The following is a 27,437-nucleotide window of genomic DNA, read 5'->3' on the forward strand; positions in this document are numbered from 1 at the left end:
AAATGTATTCATATTTGCACACTTTGAAAGCTTACAAATAAAATCTTTAATTCATGTCAAATTAAGAATATTGGTTATAAAACTGATCCTCTTCTAACGAAATTTAACTATTTATAACGGAAAACTATGGGTAAAATCTTACGTATTCTTACATGGGGATCGGGAGCGTTAAAAGTGGCTAAAATTGGAGTGGAATTTCCCATATACATGCATGATGATAATACGTCTGCATACGTACTTCTTGACGCATCGGTTAGTAGAGAGACTCGTGCATGAATGATGCACGTATGCGTGACACGTAGCTACGACGTAATCGTGTAGCCACCAAACTATCTTATCGTCTACCTGAGTGGGCATCGTGCGGCTGCATCGCTGCTTGCAGCATGTGAAGCACAATGTTGAGAAGCCTGCTGCTGCGCACCTTTGTTTCCACAACAAACTTTGTTAACAAACGCTTTTTGTTCAGAGCATACCGTCGCCCATGATGTTTGCGTGCGAAACCCGACGGAGAATATAACATATGGTGTATATATATATATATATATATATATATATATACGTATATATCGAAATGAGAAAGAAGAAAGAAAAAAAAATAGCAACAATTAACGGAACATTTGTTTATTTGAAAAAATATTTTTTCTTTATTGTAAAGAAAGTAATTTTAAATTAATCTTCCTCAAGCTGCGAGTGAATAAATAAACACGTGAAACGATTCAGTGTCTGGTAGATATTGCTGATATATATATTATATATATATATATATATGTATGTATGTTGTACACCGATCTAGACAATCTGGAACATGATCCGATATTCGATCGATGGATTTATTGCGAATAATAATAAACTCGTGAAATTTTGAAGGTAACTTCTGTGTCACGGCAAGTAATCAACAGGAAATTTTCATCAAAGTTGCGGTTAGAATTTTATTATAAATAAATATCGATTTGGTAAAAAGTAAGTGTGTATATATATAATATATAAGCACCTAGTTGATCGACTTATCGAATTGATTCCGTAGTCAGGGTAGATACGTAATAACGTGACATCTGTTAGCAGCGATACACAAAGTGTGAAAAATAACCAACGAGGTAGATTAGAAATTACGTGACTAATGATATACACCGAGGATCAAAGAGTTAAACGACATGTTTAACCAGTAAATGAATCCATGAGAAAATCATTGAACTACGACTTTCAGGAAAAAATTCTAACCAAATATTATTAATTATGTAAAAGATCTGATATAATTATTTAAATTGGATGCGATTAGCCAGACGTAAGCGAATATGCGAGACTAGCATTTGCAGTGATTGTTTTTCCTCAGTCTATAGACGCTAGTGAATTACAGCAAATCTCATACAATACGATACAAACGCGTACCTAGTAAGTATATAATTATTTGCAAATCAATTTTAATCTCTAGCCACAAGCCGTCAATCACTTCGTACGATAAAATAATTCCTCTGTTGCTTGATCGTAAAAAACTTCATCGGAAGAAAACATGGTCTCGAGTCAAATTATAGAGATATATGCGTCATGGCAATTTTGATAGATCGTGTGACGTAAGTGAATCTATCGTCGTGATACAGCGAAACACCGGTATTGTTAATCAAGGTAATTAAAATATTTTCAAACAGTAAGACGATTAGTTCATGATTCTATTCAATAAGCAACATTATGTCCTGTTACTTTTCAACTTCATCGGCAATTTTCGCTCGGATGCGAATTGGTATTATAACACGGTGTTTGCCCAAAAAGCGAGAGAGAAAAAAGGAACTTAATTATAATATATTTTTGAAGGATTGTGATTGATGTTTAATTCTCTTTGCAGAGAAGAGTATCACCCTCACGCAGCAGTGAAAATATTTTTCACTCGCAAACCGCGACTCGATTTACTGTATCAGGCTCAGGTTTTTCAGGCGTGATAATTATTAATCGAAGTGATTGACGACCAGCTGCAAGAAAAAGTTATCCTGACCAAGGCAATTAATTAATCGTGATATATGTGTTTCATGTTTACGTGAAAGTACGTAGATTGAGAGCAGCGTAATTTAAAATATATAATTCAGCCGGTTTCTTTATACATCCATGATGAGCGATCGAGATTACGTATAAAGTGAGAAAAGAATCGCCTATACGCACCGACTATACAAAATTTAACCACAGTGTTATAGCAATAATGTCAGCTGTAACAGACTATTGGGTTTACTAACGAATTCGAAAAATCATATCTCACGAATTTTTGTTTCCTTAAATGACAGGGTTCATTATCAAGTCTGTGTTATCGATAGGAAATGTTTGGAAAACGTGATGAAATGATACTGAAAATTGGATTCAGTTTTACAGTGACGTTCCATAACCTCAAATCGAGTGAGAATTCGCTACGAGTATACACATATTCATAGTGTTTCTGTGAAATTTAAAAAATTTTTTACCGACTGCACAAGCATGACCATAAACCTAATCATTTCATCGCCCGGAATAGGACATATTATTATAAAGTAATTCAATTTGTCAGTGAAACAAAAAGATTGTTGTTCTTCTAGAAAACTGGACACACACAAACTATCGATGTGGTAAATTAAACACGGTAATATGAATAAAAACTTGGATTAAGCTGATGAAAAATGAAGTAAATTCTGATGAGTAAAAACGTTGTAAAACCCCGGAAGTTCTGATGCCAGGACGATCGCTAGTTTTTCGAGTGTCGGAATGGGGGAAGATTAATTGATTCTAAATGAATCAATTCTACGAATACAAGTTCGATTCTACATGTGACTGCACTACGTCAAATTTATTCTACTTGCGATAAACGCCCGTAACTGGTTTCGAAATTTTTCATTTCCTCAAATACTTACGGTATGAGCAGCTTGAGTTTGTTTCGATTTGAGTCGGATCAACGGGTAAACATAATTCTACAAATTGGGTTCTACATAAAATTCTTCCCACATCCGGTGGTTCTGCAGCAATTATGCGCCTACAATTCGTTTCTACGAACGGTCGTCCTACAAGTACGTTTCTATAGGTTCAATTCTTTACGCGTGGGTTCCAGAAGTCATTAAAGTAACGAATCCAACTCGTAGAATGACCGCATGTAGAACGAATTGGATATAGAACTGCCATTACGTAGAACCATCGCATGCAGAATCAAATTGTACGTATAAATACAGCATTTAAAATACGTTGGATGTAGAATCATGTACCGTGTGAAGAATGAATTTAATTCAGATGTAGAACCACCGTGGATAAAATTAAATTGAATCGAAAAACTGCCATAATAACGTAGAATCTCAGCATTTATAGAAAATTAAATTATATGTAGAATCACCACGCGTGTGCAGAATCAATTAGTTGTATTAAATTGGCTGCATAGCTACATACGTTACATACAATAAATTGTATACGTAAAACGATTGCACGTAGAATAAATTGGATACGTAAAAGGTATCCGTAGAATCGCAACTGCAAAACTTTTGCCTCAAAAACGGAATTCATGCATATTCTACATATATCTACCCTCTCCATGACCGTATCCGGCGTATGTCAGTGAACTTGGTTGCATCAGAAATGGAAGTCATATATACACGGTGACCATGTGTGTAGTCTAACAATAAGTCTAAGTTGGCCGCGTGCTAGACGACGACGACGACGACGACGACGACAACCCCACGCCACGCCGGATGGCGACTATCGCTCCTCCGTTTACTATATGTTTGAGCTAACCGTATAACCGGAAGGTTGATTATGTCGTAAAGTGCGGAGCTCCGACTGATGTAGTGTGTAAGGCTGAGGCAGCGAATTCGAGGCAGAAGCAGATAATAAATAACTATAAACAGAACTAGACTAGTTAAATAATCGAGGGAAATTGAAATTCTCGTCCGAGAATAAACCGCAGTAACACCCGCGCTGTGGCGCCCGCGTAATTACACCGCGGCCGTAACATAAATCCCGGATAATTATTGTATAATAATGTTACTTTTTTTCCTCCTCCTCCCCCCCCCCCCCCCCCACCTCGAAAACGTTTGGAATTAATGCGTTTTTAACGATTCATTTTATATTTTCTATACTATAAAAGTATATTTACTCGTTTCAATCCTGTGAAATTGTGTTCAACGGTAAAAATTTATTATAAGAAAATTTTACAATTTCAATTTACCTAACCTCAAAATTTTTCAGCAGATATTTACAGCGTAATTGAATAAATTTTTACTCGCACGAGGCTCGGTCAATTCATGATTTGGAATTAGGTACGTTATTTCATGAGGTTGAAATTAGTATAGTTACTGTAAAAATCGTTACTTTGCACTTTTGGGTTGATCTGATGTTCAGTAAATCGTAATGAATCCGTTTGTGCGAATTTTTTAACACAGCTTGTACATCGAGTTATAATATCTCGCGTTTGCATGGAATTGACATAATTTTCCGAGTTAACCGTTAGTACGATGTTACAATCCATCCATTTCCATGTAATATTGAGATATAATTTTACCATTATATCATTACGCGTCAGGTGATAGGACGACGAAATACAATATTTCACAATATCATAGGAACGATGAAATAAAATATTTCGTGATTCATCGGAATTTTGGTGGATATTTTCAGCAAAAATATGCGGTACGACTTAAGTATATATATATATATATATATATATACATTATTGTTATATATTTATCCGCGACTTTGAAAATGATCTAACAGATATATATTTATTATATATATATATATATAAAGATATAAAGGAAGTAAAGTTCTGAAATTAGCAGGCGAACCAGAAATCTGTGGAAGAATACAAATAACTTTTTATAACGAATACGTTACTGGCCAACGCGTATCTAATTTTTATTTATATACACACGATCATATTTATATCCAACGTTATGTGAGATGCGAAATTGCTCGTTGTACAAAGCTCATTTCCACGAACAGATCATATGAAGAAGAGAATAATACAAGACACATTCATGCTTTCATCACGACAGATTTTTGCCGGAGCATATAAGCAATACGAAAAGATAATTTAACGCGAGTCGCCACAGGGATGTGTTTAAACAATCACAGCTCGTCAGCAAGATGCGACAAAATTGACGATTCGTTGCCGACGGTATTCCGTAATTTCATGAAAATAAGAGCCAAATCGTTCTGCCCATACCCATATGGTTTGGGATAATTTGAGAGTAGCCGGACGGCGGCATTTTCGAGATTTGATTTTCACGGATTGGTAAATTTGACGAGAAAGACGAAATTTTTTTTTTAAACATCTTCAAGACCTCCCATTCAGGGATTTTTTTTTTTTTTTTTGTTAAATTAGTTTAAAGTTGCAAATATATTCAGATTCTTTCTAGAAATTCCGCTGTTTTTTTAAATTCATTTGATACAACGATTGTTTGAATAATCTATTATACGCACATTGAAAAATTGCGGTTTGCTGAAAATCTATGTTTAACATATTGGATATTTTTGATAAAATGTTAGAACATTTTCCACCCTATAAAAAGCAGGTAAAAAACTACGTAGAAGGCAAAATTAATTTCCGAATTATTACTGTTAAACCAAAAATCAAAATACTCTTTTATGATAATATTACAAAAAATGTATTTTCTATTTAAGCTAACTGCGACGGCATCTGTGAAATCGATTCGATCATTCATTTTCCAACTTTCACTTTTGAAAACTTTCGTCATGTAAGAATATCATAAATAAGATAATTTTTACAGATGTTTAAAAAATATTCTGACGTTACGAACAATAAGAATGAGGGTGTAATAATAGGCTAACAATTCTCCATAATTTTCTCAAAGTCTATAATATTGTATAACGTTATTTTCCCTACAAAATACTTCATTTTTTCCATCAAAACAACAGAAAAATCATTTTCATCTTTGATCACTTGGTCCATAAAATTCGATTATATTTAACGAATACGCGTAAATACGTGACAGAAAAATTGGCCGAGATCCACTGTAACGAGATTATGTATTTATACTGCCATATATACGCACTTACACTAGAGCTGAATGATAAATTCATATATTTCAACGCGTGAAAGGTGAACCGTGCCTGCAATTGCATATCGCGGTCATTCCAGATTCAGCATTGTTTAAATATACATGGACGTTGTCGCGAAAAGTAGATACAGAATAGACGTATAGATATACAAGCTGTAATGTTGATAGTGTGTATATGTATGTATTAGGGTGGTGCAAAAAAACCGAGTATTTTTTTCTTTTTCGAGTCTCGTGTGACAGAATGTTAGTTTTTGATGTTTTAAGAGCTCACTCCAAAGGACAGTGAGAAAAAAAAAATTTTAAGGGTCGTTCCACATTTTTTAAAACGTCAGAAATCGTCAAAAATCAATTTTTTTTTTTTTTTTAATTTTTCTTCTCGTTACGGTATAATTTTATAGAGAAAAAAAAATAAGTTTCCGAAAGTTTTAGTTCAAAATTTGAATTTTGAAAGGTGATTCATAATTTTTTTTCAATTTTTTGGTGCATTTCTTTAGATCTTTTCGAGCGACCTTTTAATATTCATATTAAAATTTCATAAATTTTTTTTCTTCAATTCAGTAAGAAAGAATCGATAACTATACACCACGACATGAATTAAAAATCAAACAAAATACTGAAAATATAATTTTTTTAATTTAATTTTTTGACGATTTTTGACATTTTAAAAAATTTGAAGCGACCTCTTAAAATTTTTTTTTTTCAGCTGTCCTTTGGAGTGGGCTCTTAAAACATCAAAAACTAACATTTTGTCACACGAGACTCGAAAAAAAAAAAAAAAAAAAAAGTCGGTTTTTTTGCGTCACCCTAATATGTATTATATATGTACATAAACATGAAGTGTCACATATCTGTAACGCGGAGAAGCGAATCGCGGTGTTGGTTTCCATCGTTATCATTGTTGGCATCGTTAATCGAGCCACACGTGAAGCAATGAATTTTCAGCCTAGGTATAATTCATTGCCATGGCGCCTCCACGCGAAACCATTCCACTCAGTACAATTCGAAAAAAAATGTAGCGAAATTAGAATTTTCAATACGTAAATGAAGTTCACAGTTTCGAAGCTAACTACTCTAACGCGTAGCAACTTTCTACATTCTTGAATCAACCTTATATGATAGAAACTACGTTCCCCTAAAGCTTTAAAGTTTTGTGAAGAGCGAATAATTGTTCTTCTTCAATTTTTCAGAATTTCTTTCTAAAATTGCAAATTTTTTACACTGATACGATTAATCATGGTCAAATTTATGTGAACGATTATTTATCATCAAGTTTCAATGTTTTCAAAATTACTGCTACCGCTGCAAAAATATAAAGCTTGCAGAGAGCTTGAAATAATTATTGAAATTGAAAGACCTCGAAATACTATATCTTTACTTTGAAATCGTTTCGTTGAAATCCGGATTGTATCACGAGTTTCAGGGAAACTATTTCCAATTACATTACGCTCGTTGAATGGAGTGGCATGACGTACCAATTAAACAAAAGCTAAATCTCTGATATTATTTTGAAAAAGTTAAAAGATAAAATACTTGAATGGCGGGGAAACCGCATTAACCAATAAAAAGGATCACATAATTCACAAGTTTGAAGTTGGTAGCGTTATTACAATGATTTTAAGGCAACTAAAATAGCAAAACATAAGTATGTTCTGTTTTATTACTATTAACTGAATTTCCTACACTTCCAAAATCGCTAAATAACAATTTTTTTTTGACACGATTCGTTACTCGAAAAGTTACTAACTTCAATACGATACATATTCAGCGCTTCTCTGGGTTCAGACCCTTTAAAGACCCAGACATTACTTCAGTGTAAGTGCAATTTTCAATAACCATCGCGAGTATTTTTCCTTTACATGAATAATTTATTGTGAAATAAATAAATTTGCATAATTATATGATAGGTCACGAACTCAGCATTAGAATTCAATAAGAGTAACAAATTGAGTTTTCGATCACAACTTTAGTCGTGTAAAGTAGGTAACATGCTAGAAGAGAAACAAAACAAAACAAAACAAAAAAAATGGAAGAATAAAATTGATGCTTCTATAGGAGAACAGAAGACTTTTGAATTCAGTTCAAGCCAGTAAACTATTGTATAAACGTGACTTGAAGTCAGAGTCAAAGATATGAATATGTATTTTGCTGTAAGACATACACTTAAAATCACGGGATTTCAAAACTTTAATGTGACTTGATAAAAACAAGTGACATATATACCTCTACTGAATCAGCTCTTGGAATATTTTCACCCACTTGACAATTTTTTTCACGCATATTTTCACAGTGTTTGCTTTTAAAAATATGAGTAAGTTTTACTTATCGTGGTTTATCAAATTTTAGACGATCCTAAATGTGCATTATTACAGTATAACGTTACCAACTTCATCCTCATAATAAACGAGCAACGAGAAGTAAATTGGCCTATTTATTCGTGAAGAGACGTTCCAGTCATTTTGAAATCGGCCTTGTGATGGAGTAATTTTTTTCATTTTTTAGCACCTCGCAAGTTGCTGATTCGCAAAAATGAATGTTTAAGCAGTGAAAATTTTTTCAACAAATCATCAAGTATTTTCGACTCCATCACAAATATCTGCGATACAAGTAATACAAAACTAGCTACATCAAAAATTAATTTTATCCGTTATACAATTTCAACAAATTTTTATAGAGCTGGAAAGATTTGACCATTTTTTTTTTTTATAAATTGTCAAAAAATTTAAACATTGTCTCTTTCTTGTTAACTTTCTAAAGTGCACGAAGTTCGTGGAAGAATAATAAATTTTGTAACGAGTCAATGAACCTTATCCATACGAGTTTCGAACAGTAAATTTTTATAAAAAAAAAACCAAGAAATCACGAGGAAGTTGCGTTTTCGAGGTTATAGTACCAGAAAAAATTATTTCATTATCGGACCAATTGTTTACCGTTTCGAACAAGAAATCAGTTTTTGAGAATTTCAAGAAGGACGAAACGAGCTTTTGCATTGAAAAATGAAAAAACAATTCGAGATTTTCGAAATGCCAAGTATTATCAGACGAGACTTTTTTTAAAGCAAATAATTGAAAATTGCGAATTTTCAGAGATGGTCAGAACCCAGCAGCCCAAGTGTAGGAATATATTCAACTGAAGTGCTTGCATAGATAACCGTCAAGAGGTCGGGTTGGGTTAGGCTAGGTAACCAGTTACCGTACCGTACTAAATTACTACTCGTAGCACGTATTACGAAAGCCGTGATTGACCCGATTCGCATTCCACTCGTGACGTCACTGCAAGGCTGCTTTCAATTTTTTAAATCGACATTCGACGCACAGCATCTTTCATGCACGCGTATTACGCATGCATACATATGACTACTGGCTGTAGGGTGAACCGAAGTACACAGTTTCCTTAAACCTGTTATCTACGCCAATATGAATATAAAAAGCTTCATTCGTTTGAACGTTTCTTATCGATAAATTCAAGAACTCAAGCTAACGGATTTGCACAGAACTTGCAAAATTGTCAATTCGCCATTTGTCGCGACGGAGAGTTTAACATCATACATAAATTTCTTTTCAAAAGTTTTTTGACCGGATTTGATTAGATTAAAAATTTTTGTCCACCATATTGGATCCGTAATGTTGAATTTTTTAAATCTGATTTCAGATTCGTGATCAGCGAGCCGAAAACGCCAGAGAATACTATGATGTTATAAAAGTTGATTAAGCAGAATAATGTGTCATTCTAAAAGCGATGTGACGCATCAATAAAAGGAAGCCTTTAAAGCAGATCCGAATTCTTGAACAATGCGACGTTCAACGTTAAGAGCGAAGTGAAAAATTTATGTAACAGTTACAGTAAACCGATTAATGTTGGCATACAACGCCCGAACATGTACGCATAAATAACAAAAGTTCTTGCGGCTTTATAATCAGTGGTTTCTACGCCGCAGACATGATACGTATATGTAGATAGAAGAGATGGATACACTTATACGGAAAATGAAGAAGTGCAAGTTATTACATACAAACACCATGTAAACGGCACAAAGGATGTATATTTTATAGTTCATTTTGCGTGCAATAATACAGCGTATTATGATGCATAATTCCATAGAAACCGAAGTTCCAAGATAAGTACGAGGAGAAAATTGCATCAACAAAAATTGAAACATTCGAGTTCATCTTTACAAATAAAAATAATTTTGTTCAGAGTGAAAATAGACAGTATATTTAATCAATAATGACGAACGATGTAGTTTGCGACGTAAACGATCATCCAGATGATCATAGCTGCACGACTGCAGCTAGTAAAACGTGCAAATTGTGTTGCAGTTCGCATAATATCGCGTTTGTTGTACACCTCGAGAATCCTACTCTTCGAATATTACGTCTTATTTGTTCTCGGCTCAGATGGCGCAATGGCGCTTTATAATGAAATATCGTACTATTTTCAGAAGACGCTATCGCAGCTTACACTCGCTGACTGATAACGCACAAAAGTTAAATTATAAGGTAAGTGTGTACAACTACACGAATGGATCTTGTCCCAAATTGTCGCATTGTTTCCATCCGATGCTACCGTAGATTACAAAAACGACGAAACGTGTGGATTGCTTTTACGGTTACAGTCTGTCTGTTCGATTCACACCATCGATAGCCAAGCGGGAAAGCGAGAATGAATTATTGAATTTTGATATTATGCTCAATGTTCGTCAATGAATTATGCTTTTGGTTTCGATTTAAGGATGAACGGATTGTCTGAATCGAATCTTAAAACCGAGACGAAATTAATACGTTGAAAAAATCTCCAGCAATGTTATTTGCTTTAATGATTGTGAGTATTGATTCGAATTAAACAACGTCATCAGAATCAGAATAGATTTGAGTAACACAAGTTAAAATATCAAAATAACTAGCGAAAAGAATTTACGTACAATTAGAACGTTCGAAATGATCAAACTCTGCTGTTTTTCATCCTGATAAAATGAAGGAAAAACAATTAAATTAAACATCAGAGAAGAAGCCGAAAGCATTATATGGAATGAATCCACCATAGTTTAACAATTTTGAACGTACGTGCTGATATCTTAGCTTTTATTAAATACGAATTTGCTCAGATTCATATCTATCACACCGTCGGGCCGAACTTTTCATTGAATTGAGATAATCTGATCGATTCATCCTCAAAAAAGTTGCTGCTGGTAACTCTAGCCAAAATAAAAGGGATTTTTCGAATGAAGAAACCTGAATTTTGTTTTTACGAGACGTTTTTATATGCAGTGCATGGCACAGTTAATACAAAGTCTATGTCTGTCAAAAGAATTTTAAGATTACACCCATAATAAGAAAAAAAAAAAAAAAATCGGTCGGAGCAACTGGATAGGCAATCATGGATCACGAAATGAAAATTTATCCATCGAAAGTGAATATCAGTTGATTCAATCATTAACATTTGTGCTCAAGCAATTTTCAGTCACGTCAACTGATGTTTAATTACAGTGATTAATAATTTCTCAGTTCGCGGCTCGTAAGCACCGATTTAGTCAGTTCAAACCAAGGCTTTCTCTCGGGGTACAATTTATGTTAATATTTTATGACAGCTAAAAAATTTACATAAATTATCAACATTTATCACTTCGTTTGAATACCAATTCCCTGGCGGAATGGTTTATACGTACTTCTTTGCAAGACTTTTCATAGCCAAAATGAAATTCCCTCCAGTTTGCCGGAGTTTGCCGTTAACTGTGAAAATTCTGTAAAGCATATCAGAGATTTTCAGAATTCCAGCCTGATGGTCACTCTGCTAGGCATAAACTTTTAAGTAGATACATATAGAGACGTGGATGGTTGGATTGGTTGCAAACTTTGTTTCCGCATTTTCGATTACTAGAATCAGGGGTCGACGGTTTTCAGTAGTTAATTTGCGACCATCACGAATCGCCGTTTCGGATATATAGCATTTATAACTAACTTTAGATGAAACTAAAACTACCCACCAGAATCGGTATCTCTAATTATAAATAAGTTAAACTCCGTTCAAAGTAATCAGCTTTCCATGGTGTTTGATAAAAAAATGTGAGGGGTTGACCGTACGCTTTGTGTCAGATGTATACTGGAGAAAAACGTCACTTTAGAATTCAAATGAAGCCACTAAACCTAAATCAGAAAAAATCTGAGATGTACTTAAAAATAAATTCCAATCATTCTTTCCAGCGCAAAAAAATTTCAAACAAAAGGCTTAAAAATCGACCTTCCAACGTGGTTTCCCCCCTTAATTAAAAAGTCATTTAAAATCAGTCCAAGTCGTTCCAACTGAATTCCCTTCGACTTGACGAACCAATTTCACAAAGGTTTGATTTAAACAGAAATAAAAATTCCACTTCACAATAAAATCATTCTAATCAATTCCCTCGAATCAATTCAATCAACTTGCTCAAATCTATAAAATCTTGAAATCAGTTGATACATGCTCAATCCTCGAATGATCCCCCCGGCGATCTATATATGTCGTAACACGTATCATCAAGTAATGAAAAATAAAATCCCATATCATCAATTCCCCCCCATGTACAGGAAATGTAATATTTTCCTCACCTCCGGAGGTTCCTTGGTACTCTGCACCCTGACAGATTCGGTGGTAGATTTCACTTGAATAGAAGCCTGTGGAATCGCCGTTATAATTTGAGGAGTAATCGGGCCCTCGTAGGGTAGTTCCTGGTAGCAAGACTCGCCGGAACCTCGCCTGCTTCCGGCGATGCACATTGCTCGACGAAACAGCCCTGCAACAACGGCGCAAAGACCGCATTGCAGTCCCGTTGCCGATCCACGGCTAGAAAGCGATCCTCCGCCGTTTACTCGACGCCGGGTCCCGCGGATGCCACCGCGGTGACCCGGAGCCTCGCGTCGCGGCGTGGACGCCACTTTTGACTTGTTGGGTTTAATTTTCGTGGTTTCTTTATACGCCGTTTTTTCCTTTGTTCGTCTGCTTGTTCGTATTTTCCTTTATTGCGGTTATGATTATTCTGAAAATAGTCGTAACACGTTATAGCCACTATTTGTCACGCGGATTTGCAACGGATATTTCTTTACTTCTGCACTTTGCGATACCATGTACATAATATCGTGGTTATTGATCAAGGTATTAGACACATATACGTGCAGCTAAAGCGCTGCGATATCTTATGCTGATTTCCTTCGCGTTTAACCTCACTTTTCTTCTCACAATAAACATCTCACTTCCGCCGTTTATATATTGCATACATATCGTAGACGTATGTTGCATCGCGATGTGTTAATGTGTTTTTTTTTTTTTTTTTTTTTTTTTTGTTTTTTTATTAAACGTGATTACGGCTTTCTTTATCTCTCGCTTTCACTGTCCGCAACACGCTCTTCTGCTCACTGAAACGAACTGTTGTATTTTAAAACGAAGTAAAATAAGCCAAATCATACAAAAATTAAATGAATAACCGCAGCCACAATAACCACGCAGCTGGACTTAAAATTGACGCGTGGCCCATTGCATTGGTGATTGGGAAAAAATATGTATGAGTATGTTAAATTATCAATCGCGCACGAAGTCGAGGTCTGCATGACTGGAATGTATACTCTATTACATATATATGATTCATGGACAGGTAAAATACATCAAACAATGCACTGCACGTATATTAAATCTGCCCCGCGCCAAGAATCGTATGAATGATAAATTGAACATTCAATCCATGTAAGACGAACCAAAAGGGAAAAAGAGAAAGAGAGAGAGAGAGAGAGAGAGAGAGAGAGTGTCGAAGATCCAGAGACAGGGGTAGTCGAGCTGACCTAACGTTACGACTGATTATGCTGTACTACCGCAGACGACGCGACGTCGAGTAGGAAAAATAAAAAAAAATGAGGAATAAGCAAAGAAATTCAAATTACAGCGATAAGATTTCGCGGTATTTGCCGGGCGCGTGCCGTGGAGTAACAACAACGGGAAAAAGGAAGAGAGAGAGAGAGAAATGGTGAGGATGGAAAGAGGGGGTTTGGGGGAGAGGGGGGAGGGGGGGGGTAAACGTACGACTACCGAGTAAACAGACGCTAGCCCGATTTCGTGTTTGCCTTAGAAACTCTCTCGCGTGTCGTCGTCGTCGTCGCCGCCGTCGTCGAGTTCGCCTCTCTTTTCCTCTCCTCGTCTCCATGGGTTAACCGTGTTACAAGTTTTCGACTTATGCAAATGCTGCAGTGAAACCTTACTTAGCAAGTACACATCCCCGTTTCGCGATTGTCGGATGAATTGATACAACATAATATACTTGTAGAGAAAATACTATTGTAGTCCCGGTGGAAAGTCATTGTCTTATGATTTCTAGCTCGTTTTTCTTCGCTCGGAAAAAGTAGAGACACTTTTATAAAATGAATTGTTTTATCATATTATGAATGAGAAATGGCTATTGTATAAAGTTATTTCGCCGCGGTGGATTCGAAAAATCGGAAATAGCGTGGAAAAATGCGAAAATGCGTCCGCATAGTTTGCATCACCGCAAGTCACTGCAACGACTAAAATTCACTCCACGAGCACCGTTCGACTGTTTTTACTTAACCAATCCGCGTGCCAGATGATTTTGTTTACTCGAAAAACAACGTAGAAGTAAATTTCATCCAAATACCTGTACGAGATTTGATAGAATTCCATTGGAAGTGTCAATTGGCCAGAAAAAAACTTGAGTTAATTTTAAAAGTGACTGGCGTAACACGCTCTTAAAATTAGTAAAGTACAGCCAAGTTCACTGTGCAAAGATTTGCACAAGTTAATTTTACATAAAATCTGGCTATAAAACTGAGTTTTTTTTTTTTTTTTGTTTTTTTTTTTTCTCTTCTAAGAATATCGTTGCTACTAGATTACTTTCACGAATCTGTGTTTAGTTGATTCGCGATATTGTACCGTGATCAGCAATATCATGATAAAACCGGCACGCGCATAATTTTTTTTCCTCTCGTTATTGTTATCAAACTGTGAAAAAATCCATCTTAGAATTTTTGTAAAACAATATTCAAAAACTATGTAACATGTCACGTGACAATAAAGAATCTGTATCAATCGGCCAATCGCCCTTCTTCCGGGTTAAATCGAGATTAAACGTGCAACTGCGAATCAGGTAAATCTAAATAATTTGATAGAGGGGCGGAAAAAGATAGGAGGATACACGCTCCCGGCACGGCGGCGGACACGGACGTGCACCTGAAACACTTGACCGGCGGGCATGTAAGAGTTCGTGAGGTTCTTCTCCGGGTGGGTCATCGTCCATCGCGCAGCTATCAGCGGAACTTGTTGCTAACGTTTTGGTGCACGCGACGCCGGGCGTCGGTCGAGTCCGAGCGACCGGCTTCGGCCTTCTTCTCCTCCTCCTCCTCCTCCTCCTCCTCCTCCTCCTCCTCCTCCTCCTCCTCTTCCTCGCGTACGACGTCGTAGCCGGAGTTGTACTAAGCTGTACGGATGTGAAGCTTCTCCATCGGCGGAGATCGGCGCATCTATATCCCTTTCTCTTTCTCTTTAATCCTCTCAAAAATAAAACCGTATATCACAGTCGCCGTTTGGTGGCAGAAAATAAAACTATATCACAAGTTATACGGTTAATGATACGAAGAAAGTTGTGTTTACGTTATATATATACATATATATATATATATACACATTACACATACGAATATGTACATGCATATCCACGAGTGTAATCAGCGGTAGCGTGCAGCATCATATCCTGAGCTCCATATACTTAGCCGGCGAACGGTGTACTCGAGAAAAAGAGCGCGCGGTTAAAAAAAATTCACATCGAATAATGAAATCGGTTACGCGTCTAAGATCCACGAAAAAGAGGCAACGACGAGCAAACTTCTCTTTGGTCTGACAACGAGCTCTTGCTCCTCTCCATCCTGAATTACAACGGACGGATAGGCGACAAAGGGGGTTGGAAAGGGACGGGAAAGGGCTACGCGTCGACTCCAATTTATACCAAAGCGTAAACGACGACGTAACGGGGTTGCCTGCCTGCCTGCCTGCCTTCCTTTCAACGCTGGGCGAGCCCACGCGGCCGAATCGGGAGTGCGCGTCGACGGTGCACGCCGGCCGGCCGCGGTGCACGCTCTGACTGAGCTCTGGCGCCCGTCAGCTCTGCCCTGGGGCCACAAACATGGGCGGCGGCGGTGGGGGTAGGGGTGGGGGTGGGGGTGGGGGTGGGGGAAGAGTGCGCGGCGCGGCGCGGGAAAACGGCGAGGGACTGCGCCGGATCAATAACAACCAACCCCCGCGGTCGGTCTGCTGGGTCTGCGGGCGACTCGGCTGGGGTCGGGTCGGGTCGGGTCGGGTCGGGTCGTGCGAAGCGGACCGAGAGAGGACGGAGCGAGAGGAAGATAGGGAGAGGGAGTGAGAGGGAAGTATCGAGCGTACTCGCGCACGCGGTGCTTTTACGTGCAGCGATCGGTGCTAGTCTGGCTTTTCTACGTTATAGACGTCTCTGCACCGGTCTCGTTCGTGGGTTGTGCAGACGACGCGACGAGGAGGAGGAAAGGATTACCCCTCTCGAACTCGGTCTGACTCTATGGGTAGAGAATAATATTGTTGAGAGTCCGGAGCACGCGACACGGCGACAAGTCTCGATGCCGGACTTTTAGACTTTTTTTTTTTGCGGCTTTGAACCGGAGGATACGATACTAGGGTGAGAAGAAGAAGAAAGGAGATAAGATACGGATGGAGAAAGATGGGGTGAACCTTTCTCTTTAAAGGCGAGGTATTCCGACCGATGATAGGACGATTATGGTGTACACGGTATGGGTGTGTAAGGAGAATACCACGTCGTTAAAGGAGAAGTCTACTTTCCATCTTTATTCTGCATTCTTTTCTTCGAAAATATAATGGAATGCCGCCGAGTGGAGAACTTCCGGATTTGTCAAAACCTCAATCTAGGCCAGCCCTTGATGAGAGTTACCACAAAAGTTTGAGTGTAGTCTTACGGCCATTAAGATATTACTATTGGAGAACAAATATCGTTACAATCGTACAATAACTATTACAGTCCGAGTGACTATTTCATGTAATTATTCAATAAATGTTATATTTATACCTAATAATATCTGTACAGTACATTTCCTTGGCTTGTTGTATTTTTTAGTTAAATAAAGCCTCGATATCACTTCGTCGATGCACCACCGTCAAATTGTTGCAATTCATTTTTACCTCATACCTAGAACCATATTTTTAGTCAATTTACATTAAGAGTAAAAATATTTTCGTGAGTTCGTTGTACACCAAGCATCCTGCATCACCAAGTAGTTTCATTTTTTATAGGAATGTATTTTTCACATTATACAGTGCACAAGCGCTGCTGTTTGTACCACTCGGCATATTCCGCGCCAAGACTTGCATATTTTTCCACCAATTTTTCGTTATTTTTCATTTTATTTTTAACTTGATGAAGCTTGCGGTGATGAAGATACATTGTTTTTTTCATACACACAACGTTGTTTTTTTGGTGTCGTTGAGACGTCTCAAAATAACTCGCTACAGACCGGGAAAAATCTGCAAACTGAAATCAACGCAACAATATCCTTACAAAAGATCGCTTGGGAAATTCCTTTCGAAAATGTATACGAATCATCGCGGCCAGATTGAAAAGCAGTAACCCGAGGCAATTACAAGCCTCAAATGAAATCCATCAATGGCTGTAACGCGTATCCCTGGCTTGGGTTGAAGTTCACGTATCTGTATTACGTTCACAGTAGCGGGTACAAGACAAAAGAAACTCCTCGGGGAATTTTCGTTTTACAAAATATATTTATACATTTAACATGAGATCCAACCACGAAGATCGTATCAAAGCTGTATAGGAGCATCGAGACGGAGACTTTTGCCGAGGTATAAAGTAAAAGACGAGCCTTACAGCCCGCGGGGTAAAACATCGGAGAGCAATAGTTGTCGACTATTTGATAAAAGGTGACACGAATTTTCAAGAATGAAGTTGACTGGCCTGGCAGGTAAGGTTAGTCGTAATTCGCAGGTTTCAAAAAGAAAGTCCCAAAATGAGTACACCATATGTGGACAGTGCATCATCGATTTCGTTCGAAGTTGGTAGGACTGCATAAAGTGTGTAAAAAAATGTTTAATCCCACACCGAGCTGTTACCCAAATGGTTTTTAATACTAAAGTTGCAGTGAATTGACAACAGTTTGCCCGGAGGATGTAGATTTAAATTTTTGCAGCGATGATTGAGGTAGAATCACTGGCGAAGCTTTAGTTACTACCAACTTCACAGTTTGAATAAAATCAGTGATATACTGTCATAGTCTTTAAAAACATTTTTCCGTATCACCCTGCAGTTTTCTCACATTCCTCAAACATCATCATCAGACCTTTCAGAGGACGAAAAACTGTTTTACTACTGTTCGTTTATGAGCCGAAGTCAAAAGGGTTGTTTGATAATTATAATATGCAATCTAGGTAATGGTTTAAAAAGCATATCATCCATGTTAAACAGCATAGTATAATATTTTCTTCCCTCCTGTTTTGTCAAATAGTAATTGGGTAAAGTCCACTGTTTAACAAAATTATAGTTAAAACGGGGCCGTTCACAGGGTGACCAAAAATTTGTGGGAAAAAAATTCCATGACATTTCCAGTTTTTCCAGGACCTGAAACCTAGTTTTCCCTGAAATTTTCCCAGTTCTAGTAAGTTACTAAAACCTAAATCCTTTAGCTTACTAACTCTATACAGTTAAAATTCAATTCATATTAACGAAAAATGTAACGTAAAAAAAATCAGTTTGAGCAAATTTTTTTTTTCACAATGACAAAAAAGTAAACTTACGATCTCGAAAAATCATTTCTAATTCCCATGATAGAAAATTGACATTTTTAGTTCTTTCCACGAGAAAATTAAAAATCTCCTGACAATTCCAGGTTTTTCATTACCTCCTTTAAATTCCCTGACATTTCCAGGTTTTCCAGATTTTCCAGGTGTGTGGCCACCCTGCGTTCAACAATAAATATGATTATGATTACGATTATTGGAATTACACTTTTTCATTCCTGTATACGTACAATCAGCGGAAATGTTGCGTAATTTTTTTCTTTCTTTCTTTCTTTTTTTTTTTTATTGTTTATTGACATTACATTTCAATGATCGTCATTTGTCTCGCTGTTTACGATTGGTCGACTCCTTAATAACAATAATCACGATAGTAAAAACAATAATAATAATTACTCCACTCCTTGCCATACTCGAGAGGTCTTCCCTAGCGCAGGATGATGGGGACGATGGTCAATAACCATCGTTATGCACCTGCAGCTGACTTGCGATTTTCAATAGAAACGCCTGCATTTGCAAAAAGGGCAGAAAAAACTGCAGAAAACCTTGCCCAAATGTAGCCGAACTGAGTTGAAACCTCAGTTTTTCGATTCGGTGCTTGAACCTCGGCTTGAACGTGTGACTCGTCTTTAAATTTTTGCAAGCTAAGGTCCTCCACGACTCGCTGGGGATTTGAACCAGAGTCTTTCCGTTCCTTACAATTAGTCTCGCACGCTAGCGTGAAGCTTCTACAGCATCTCCAATGGTGAATTACAAAACAACTTTCGATCGGTAAGATGTAATCTTGCTTGCAAAATGCAAATTATTCTTATTCAAAACGAAACAGCAAATAGTGTTCTTGGGTGACATAAGTAACTGGTACTGACCTAATCTAATCTAATCGAATCTAATTGTAAGACCAATTCACGTAGAACTGGAATGAATATTTGCATAAAAATTGATAAATATTGAAACAGCTTTAAAAACTGGAAATTTTTTTTTCTACAGTTACTCAAATTCTTGCCAACATCTAATCGACTCGAGAAGAATGATGGGGGTTAAGGTTTCGGTGCGGGTAGTTAATAGCTGTAATAAAAAATGCGTGGTGGTCAATTTATTTTCATTTATCAGACCGATCGTCGCACGGACCCAGTAACATATATATCACGGTTGAACGGACATCAGCTGGGAATATATTGAGCATAAATTGCGGCCGAACGAGCCAACGGAAGATCAAGAATTATGTATACTTAGTTGCTTATTCCGCGGATTCTTGACAGATTAATGATAAATTTATGCATAACGCTAAATAAGAATTAGCTTTTGCGTCACGGCGCTGTTTTGCAAGGGTGCGAAAACGGAAGCCGTATTTTTCACCCCTTCATTATTTATATCATGTCCCTGATGACGCTGTGAGAGTACAAAGGGAAATTTATTCTATTTGAATTTCATTGATTCTGGCCCAGTTGCTGCCAGCTTCCTTATCTTTGCGTCTCCTTGCAGCACGCGAACGACCAGTTCTGTTAAGGGTTCCTTCACACGCAAGGCAGCTTGTTCTCGACTTGCTGTCAACGGCGATACAGTACGAGCCAAGCGACTATTAGCCTTACTATGAAAACATTGCTTTAAAAAAAATTCGACCACCTCAATTCAACTTGTTCGATAAACTAGCAAGTAAGGAAATTTTGTCAAAGTATTCGTCGGGAGGATAGAACCTTGCAAGTAGAAAATCCATCTGCCTTTATCCGTTTATCAAATCTGTCGATGCTGATGGTGACTTTCAGTTAGGTTTTCAATTAATTTACAAAACCATGATGGGAATGTGTTTCAATTTTATCACCGAACATCCGTCGATATAGGGGGTTGGACAAAGGTTATGGTTTTGTGACCATTCTCAAAAATCTTACAAAATTCATGAAATATTCGTAAATTTCTGAAATCTCTTGAATTTTTAAAAATGACATGTAATGTCTGAAATACAATAAAATCTTTTGAAATTCTTTGAAATACGGTGAATTAATGAAATCTTGGAAATCATGTGAAATATCTTGAAATAGTGCAATCTTGAGATCTGGTGCACTCATACGAAGTGATGAGCAGTTACCGCTTAGCCTAGACTAAAAATTATAAATTCATATCGGTATTGTGAGTCAGGTAAGAAAACAATGCAATGAAATTGGAGTAAAATTTAGTTCGTTCCAATTTACTCTACAACTTCACTGTGAATATTTTCCTCAGCGTGGCTTGATTTTGCATTCACTGTGCCATAAATCACCAACTCTCTGTACCCAATATTTACAGGTTTTTGTAAACACTTTTACCGGCGTAATAAAGAGTTTTCAAACAGTCTCTACTGTATACGTTATAGAATATATATATCTAGTAGCCAAGTTATTACTGTGTAACGTTATGTTCTGAGTAGATATCTATACGTGTCGATTGAGATAAGGTTAAAGGTAGAATAAAAATTATTCCAAAAAGGTTCCTTTCGTTTGAAAATACAAGTCAATTTCCTGTCAAGTTGAAGAGCAAATTTTTACTAAACTCTGTTTTTTCGTCTCAGATTGCGTTGCTGGTTGTATTTTCAGGTACATGAGACCGTGTTAAAAATTGTTGACAACGCCAAATCGACAGTATTTATCCTAACATTGGCAGTGACTCTACTATTGAAGAAAAATCCAGGTGGCACTGCGATCAAGGGATACATAAATTTTCAATTGGAATTGAATAAAACGATGAAACATAAATCATCTTGTTACGAGCATTCTTCCGTGTCGGATCAGTTTTTTAAACTTCTGCAAACGGCTAACCTATTTGATGCCCATTGGCGGCAGAGAAAGAGAGAGAGAGAGAGAGAGCAAGAGGTCAAGGCATTGCTAGGCGTCACTATTACTCATAGAAGCTTAAAATATGATTATGGATCGACGGGCTTTCCGTCAGCAATGAGATTCGCCCGGACGATTTTCTCGCCGCATGCACGACATCTTCTATAACCTTCGGCGGATTCGGGATTCGGGATTCGGGCTTTGTGCTTTGCTCGCTAAAATCTTCCCTGAATATATTATACCCGTCTGTATGGACAGATTATTATAGATATAGCCAACGGCTTACTTGCATGAGCTGATGCCTACTAATCCAGAGGGATGGAAGGCATGTAAAAGTGAAAATAAATTTCGGTTCGATCATGTTTTTCAATTTTAAGCGCACAGCGAAACGGCCAATGTGAACGAAAAATTTTCACTTTTTTCAGAACTATGAGCTCTGCGGAAGTGAGCAGGAAGCAATTTTTCATTAGAATGTGTGACGTGAATTCTAAATATTTTCCGGCACGACTTCATCCGAATTATACTAATTTTCTTGACGAAAGTTTGCGAAATGATTTTTTCGGTGAAAATAGTGGGAATGATCAAGATTTACAAATTTTAAAGAGATCAGCCATTTGAGGAAGTTTAGCCTCTGTTATTATAGAAACTAATTAGCAAGTGAAATTGCTCTTAATTTTTTTAATAACAGTAGTTTTTGGACCAACTTCATTAGGTACTGACAATAGATGAGGTCTGAAATTCGGGTTTCATCTAAATGGTTCAAACAGGTCAAATTTTTATTTTAAGAATGGATCACGATATTATATTTAAGGAGGAGTACATCCGAGTAAAATATTTTAAAATTCGATTTTCTTTTTATTCGCGTTTCTAAAAGTTTGAAGTATGACGAATATTGTGTGTAAATTGCATGATAAAATCCGAAGAATTGCAGAAGTTACGGCCGATTCGGCGAACTTTAAACTCGATTACATGGAAACTATGTTTCCGAGTCCGTGCCTAGAATATCTCGAAAACGACACGAACAATTTTTACCAAATTTGGGCACAATATTTTTATAAATTTCGTCTCGTTCGCTGCATATCAGTTTTTTCTTAAATTCAATTATTTATTTTTTTATGGTCCAAAAAAGGTGTTAAATTCAGGCTCGAAAACGAACGTCAAAGTTCAAACGTTCACTGTTTCGTAAAAAAAAAAAAAAAAAAAAAAAAAACTTACGCAGTCATATTTTCTACACCATATTTACCGATAATTCCAACATTGTTTAAACAGTCAATGTAACGATCCTCTGTTCACTAGAATTCTCTGATAACCTAAAACAAGTGAAATTTTTTCTTCAACGTACACATGTGGATACGTATTCCGAATCAGCTAGTTTTTTCGTCGTCGATTCAGTTGGCAATGGAGTCAGCCCCAGCTCAAACGCCTGCCAGCTGCAAATCCATTTGAATTTTGTATTTTTTTTTTTGTTCTTTTTTTCTGTTACGCTTACGAAATTTGGACGTGTTTGCTGATTTATTTGGCAACGTAATCGACCAGGGAAATAAAATTGACTGTTTCAAAATTAGTGTCCACGTGTGTGGGTGTCCTTTTCCGACTTGCAGAGCCCACGTGACACCTTGATATCGTGTGACCACTTTTTCTAGAGCGATTCTTAGCACAGCTACGCCGCAATAGCCGGTGACCCACTGCTGGAACTCCGTTCCTTCGATTACCGGGCTCGTCCTCGACGTCGCCGATCCCATTTCCCACGCCATTTCTCGCTGAACCCTAGACCCATAACTCAAAAGGATTGACGCGCGATTTGTCTAGGGAGGCGACAGTTGAATCGTGCAGGAAGGCCGATACGAACATCTTTGAGAATTCGACGCCAAGATTGCTCTCAGATTCTGTAGCGAGTCCCTTTTTCCTCTTGCTCATGTGTGAGGCGAGTATCGCCAAATTGTGCCAAAATACATTTACAATTATCAAACGATTTGTATAGAAAAAATATATCTGCAAAATTATATACCTTTTCACACAATTTGTAAATATAATTGGTTCTAATCTCTGCTATAAAACTTTTCAACTAATTAAGGAATGTTTATGATGATTGTTTTTATATGATATTTTTATGAATGTATAACTTTATTCAAAATTATGACGACAAAATTATATCGATAATTTTCTAATTACACATTAGCTGCACATGCATTACCTTATTAGAAACGGAATTAGCGGAGTGTAAAATTGTCCCCGAAATATGAGCCAATTCAGAGGAATTTCCGAGTTTGTCAATAATCGACGTCGACGAAGTATACTCATTCACATTCAAAATTGCACGTTGGACAATGTTGTAAGAGAAGTTGTTCGTTCCCAAAAGTGTATAACGTTTAATTATACTCGACCTTATGAGTTGCCAATTAAATTTTTTACTTGATTATCCATTTAATTACTCATCCCGGACTTTCTTATGCCTCAATTAAACTTTATTTGAAAAGTATAAAATTATTACATGGATCCTGATATCGGCAAGTTTTTGTAAAAAAAAATAAATAATAAACAGGAATTGCGAGTATAATAATCTGCGTCGCACGTGCGAAGCACCTGCAATTAAAATTGAAAATACATAAACTGAAACATTGTGGTTGAGTGACGGCTCAGAAATGCCGAGGAAAATATCTCGATTTAGAGATTTTCAATAAAATTAAACGAATTTTCTTGAAATCTCTGGCTCAACAACCAGCTTGGTTGATTGGCTTCTGAATTTTGAAGCGCGTGTCTGTGTCTGACGTTTAAACCTTTTCATACGTTGACTATTCACATATAATTTCAACAAGAAATGGGAGCGTATTTTTATTTTTGGGTTGTAAAACAAGTTCGTGAACAAATTTTACGGGCAATTCCTACTGAAAGTTATCGGAATACTTTTTGAATACTAATTGATACAGTCTCTAATTTAAAGTCTGTGTTTTTAAATATTTCCTTGCTGACTTGTATTTGACTGGTTACTAGACGAAAAAGTCGATAAATTCAGCGAATTTACAAGTTGAAAAGCATTTGTTAGATTCGATTGAGATTGATTTTATTCAGAAGTATGTAGATCAAGCTTCACTTGGATATTTATTGTATTGGAATCCATTAATGGGAAGTATTGTTATTGATAACAACGTGATCGATGACTTAAAAACGACTTAATCGAATTTGGAGACAGTATTTTTCGATGGTTTGTTCTCTTTGTTAGAATCCCTCGTTGTTGTTGTTGTTGTTGTTGTTGTATTTTTTTGTTGTTTTTTTTTTTTTTTTTTTTTTTTTGTCAGTTCAATAAAAAAGTCGTAACCTTTGAATGAAGAATAGAATTTCTCAACTTTAAAAGACCGCCATTTAATCGAAGAAAAAAATATAAGATATCCAAGACAACTGTTTTGAAATTTGGAATAAACCGATTTTTGTGATTTTCAAAATATCGTTGGAGCATAAAACGTGATAACCAGACGTAATCGAAACGGTTGACATTACTGTCAATAACAACGGTTCCCATTGATTAATTGTTACATATATATATATATATATATATATATATATATAAGAAAAACAAAGTATATACATAAAACTCGATCTACATACTCTTGAATGAAACAGACCCAAATCGAATAAAATGATTGTTTATCGGCGTATGAATTCCAAAAATCATCCACTTCATCACCCTTCTATACAATATACCTCGCTTTATATACCCCGAAAATGTCGGATGCATTGAAGAGCAGTGGGTCGATCCTACACCGTCTCGAAAACTTTTCGCGGAGATATTTCGCCGGGATATTGACGACGACGACGACGACGACGACGACGACGAGGAGGAGGAGGAGGAGGATCAAGAAGGGGGCGGAAAAAACTGGAGAAGTAGGGGTGACCGGGTTCTTCGACAGGGAATGTGGCCCAAGGCGACTGAAAACATCCCCGTGGCGCTGCCTGGGGAGCAGCACAGCCTTCGACGAGGGCGAGGGCGAGGGTGAGGGTGAGGTTGAGGGTCCAGGGCGAGTCCAGGGCGCTTCGCTGATCCGGGGAGCGCGGCTGCGCGTTTCAACGCCGTTCGCAGTTGGCCGCGGGGGTGGCCCGGGATCCCCGAGCCGTTTTTGCCACCACGTACATACATATCTCGGCGATACACGTCTGCGTACGCCCTAAAATCCGCGGCGTGCGTTTGCGTTACGCGTATCTCGTAGTCTTCTTTCTATCCCCCCTCCCCCCCCCCACCCGATAAGCCATCGGTTTTCTTTCAACTTTTTTCAGGATATTGAAAGTGAAAAATTTTCTTTATGCTCATAGATGTTTTTTATTTCTCGTTAGAATTCCGTCGATCAAGTATATAGGCGTAAAGATCCGTGCATCGAATCTTCTTTTTTTTTTTCCCCCCCCGCCCCTTTTACTGACAACGAGAGTAAAATGCCTCTGAAAAAAAATTGTATATACCGTGCGGAGACTGACTTCTTCCATTTTTATCGTAACAAGGCGGAAGGGATAGTGCTTCGTAGAAAATGTAAATTAATTTTTTTACCAGTAAATTGAAAATCTAGGATGTCTTAGGTGGTATTCCTTTTAGGTGAGGTCACGTGTGGTATATACTTACTTGTAACTATTCAGTCGCAATAATTTTAATTAATGTCAAGTCCCTCTTTAGTTGCAATAATTTAGTAAACTAAACAAACAGATCAAATATTGCAATGTACAGTATGGACAACTATATAATAATACTAAACGTAATTACTTGTAATTCCAACAATATTTGAACCTTTTTTTGTAACCGATACTCAATTTACCAGAATTATGTAGTGAGTTTAAAAAATTAAATTTTTCTCGGTTTAAATTGTGAACTGTGCTCCGTTTTTTAAAATCGTTTCCTTGGCCTAAAGTATCAATTCCGTAACGTGTAATTGAATGATTGCATGGTTACAAGTGCGAAGGGATTTTGATTGATTTGATTTTATTGAAATTGATCCATATCCTCCTCCTGATCCATAATAAATTCGGAGCAGAAAGGCTCGTAAGTCGAAAGAGCACGATATTTTCGGCAAATGAAACACCCTGGAACTTTCCTTGACAGGTTTATTATTGTTATTATATCTGTATTTGTTATATCAATCAAATTTCCTTTATATCTTGTATAAAGCATTTCAGTGTCAGACTAGCTTGACGTAGTTCGTAAATACCTTTGAACCTCTCTCCAGTCAGTCGTGACTTGTTTATTTTGTATCCCCATTTCTAATATTTCTTTTACAATGTTTCAATATACTTACTGATTGTAAAATCAGCGTCTAGGAATTTCGCGCATTATCGAACTCCGCCAATTCTCTGTTATCTCTTAAACGATGCAAAACAGTTTACAAAATCAGAAAAAATTTAAAGTGAACTGTTTCAGACTTGAATCAAATGCAGAAATTTTCTTTAAACAAAATCAAAAATAACGAGGTTAAGACATTGATCAATTCCGCATAAAATTCCCATACTATTTACCTGAAAAAATAACGTTGGGGTACCGCAGACCCCGTGTGTTGCATCACCTTTGACACTTTTCGTGGCAAAAAAATGAACAAAAACGAAAGCTGCGCAACGGCAACGCAACATGGATTTGAATTCTTTACTCCATCTGCCGACGCGGCGTGGGTAGATGAGATTTAATTATAATCTGTTGACGTCGTCGGTTGAACTGTGATGCAGCCGGAGGCCTCGAGGCTGAAACCCATTAGTCTGATGCACAAGCTTGGCACTGCAGAGCTCACGTAGAGAATACGAGCCGGGCATCGCGAGAGGAATACGAGAACGG

At 37.1% G+C, this 27,437-nt stretch overlaps 1 protein-coding gene across 5 annotated transcripts in view; it reads right to left on the reverse strand.

Annotated features, from left to right (window-relative positions):
• The window catches only part of LOC124406594, a 112,911-nt gene that overhangs the window by 45,141 nt on the left and 40,333 nt on the right, over window positions 1-27,437 (reverse strand). For 2 of the 5 annotated variants that reach the window (XM_046882044.1, XM_046882039.1), the window contains exon 1: window positions 12,593-12,900. The exons of the other annotated variants lie outside the window; for them this stretch is intronic. In XM_046882044.1, coding sequence (XP_046738000.1) covers window positions 12,593-12,760 — 168 coding nt within the window. In that variant the 5' untranslated portion in view covers window positions 12,761-12,900. Of the gene's footprint in view, window positions 1-12,592; window positions 12,901-27,437 lie in introns of those variants that run through there. 5 annotated transcript variants of the gene reach the window in all.

Source organism: Diprion similis, chromosome 6 (genome assembly GCF_021155765.1).
Source record: "Diprion similis isolate iyDipSimi1 chromosome 6, iyDipSimi1.1, whole genome shotgun sequence".
Taxonomy (NCBI): domain Eukaryota; kingdom Metazoa; phylum Arthropoda; class Insecta; order Hymenoptera; family Diprionidae; genus Diprion; species Diprion similis.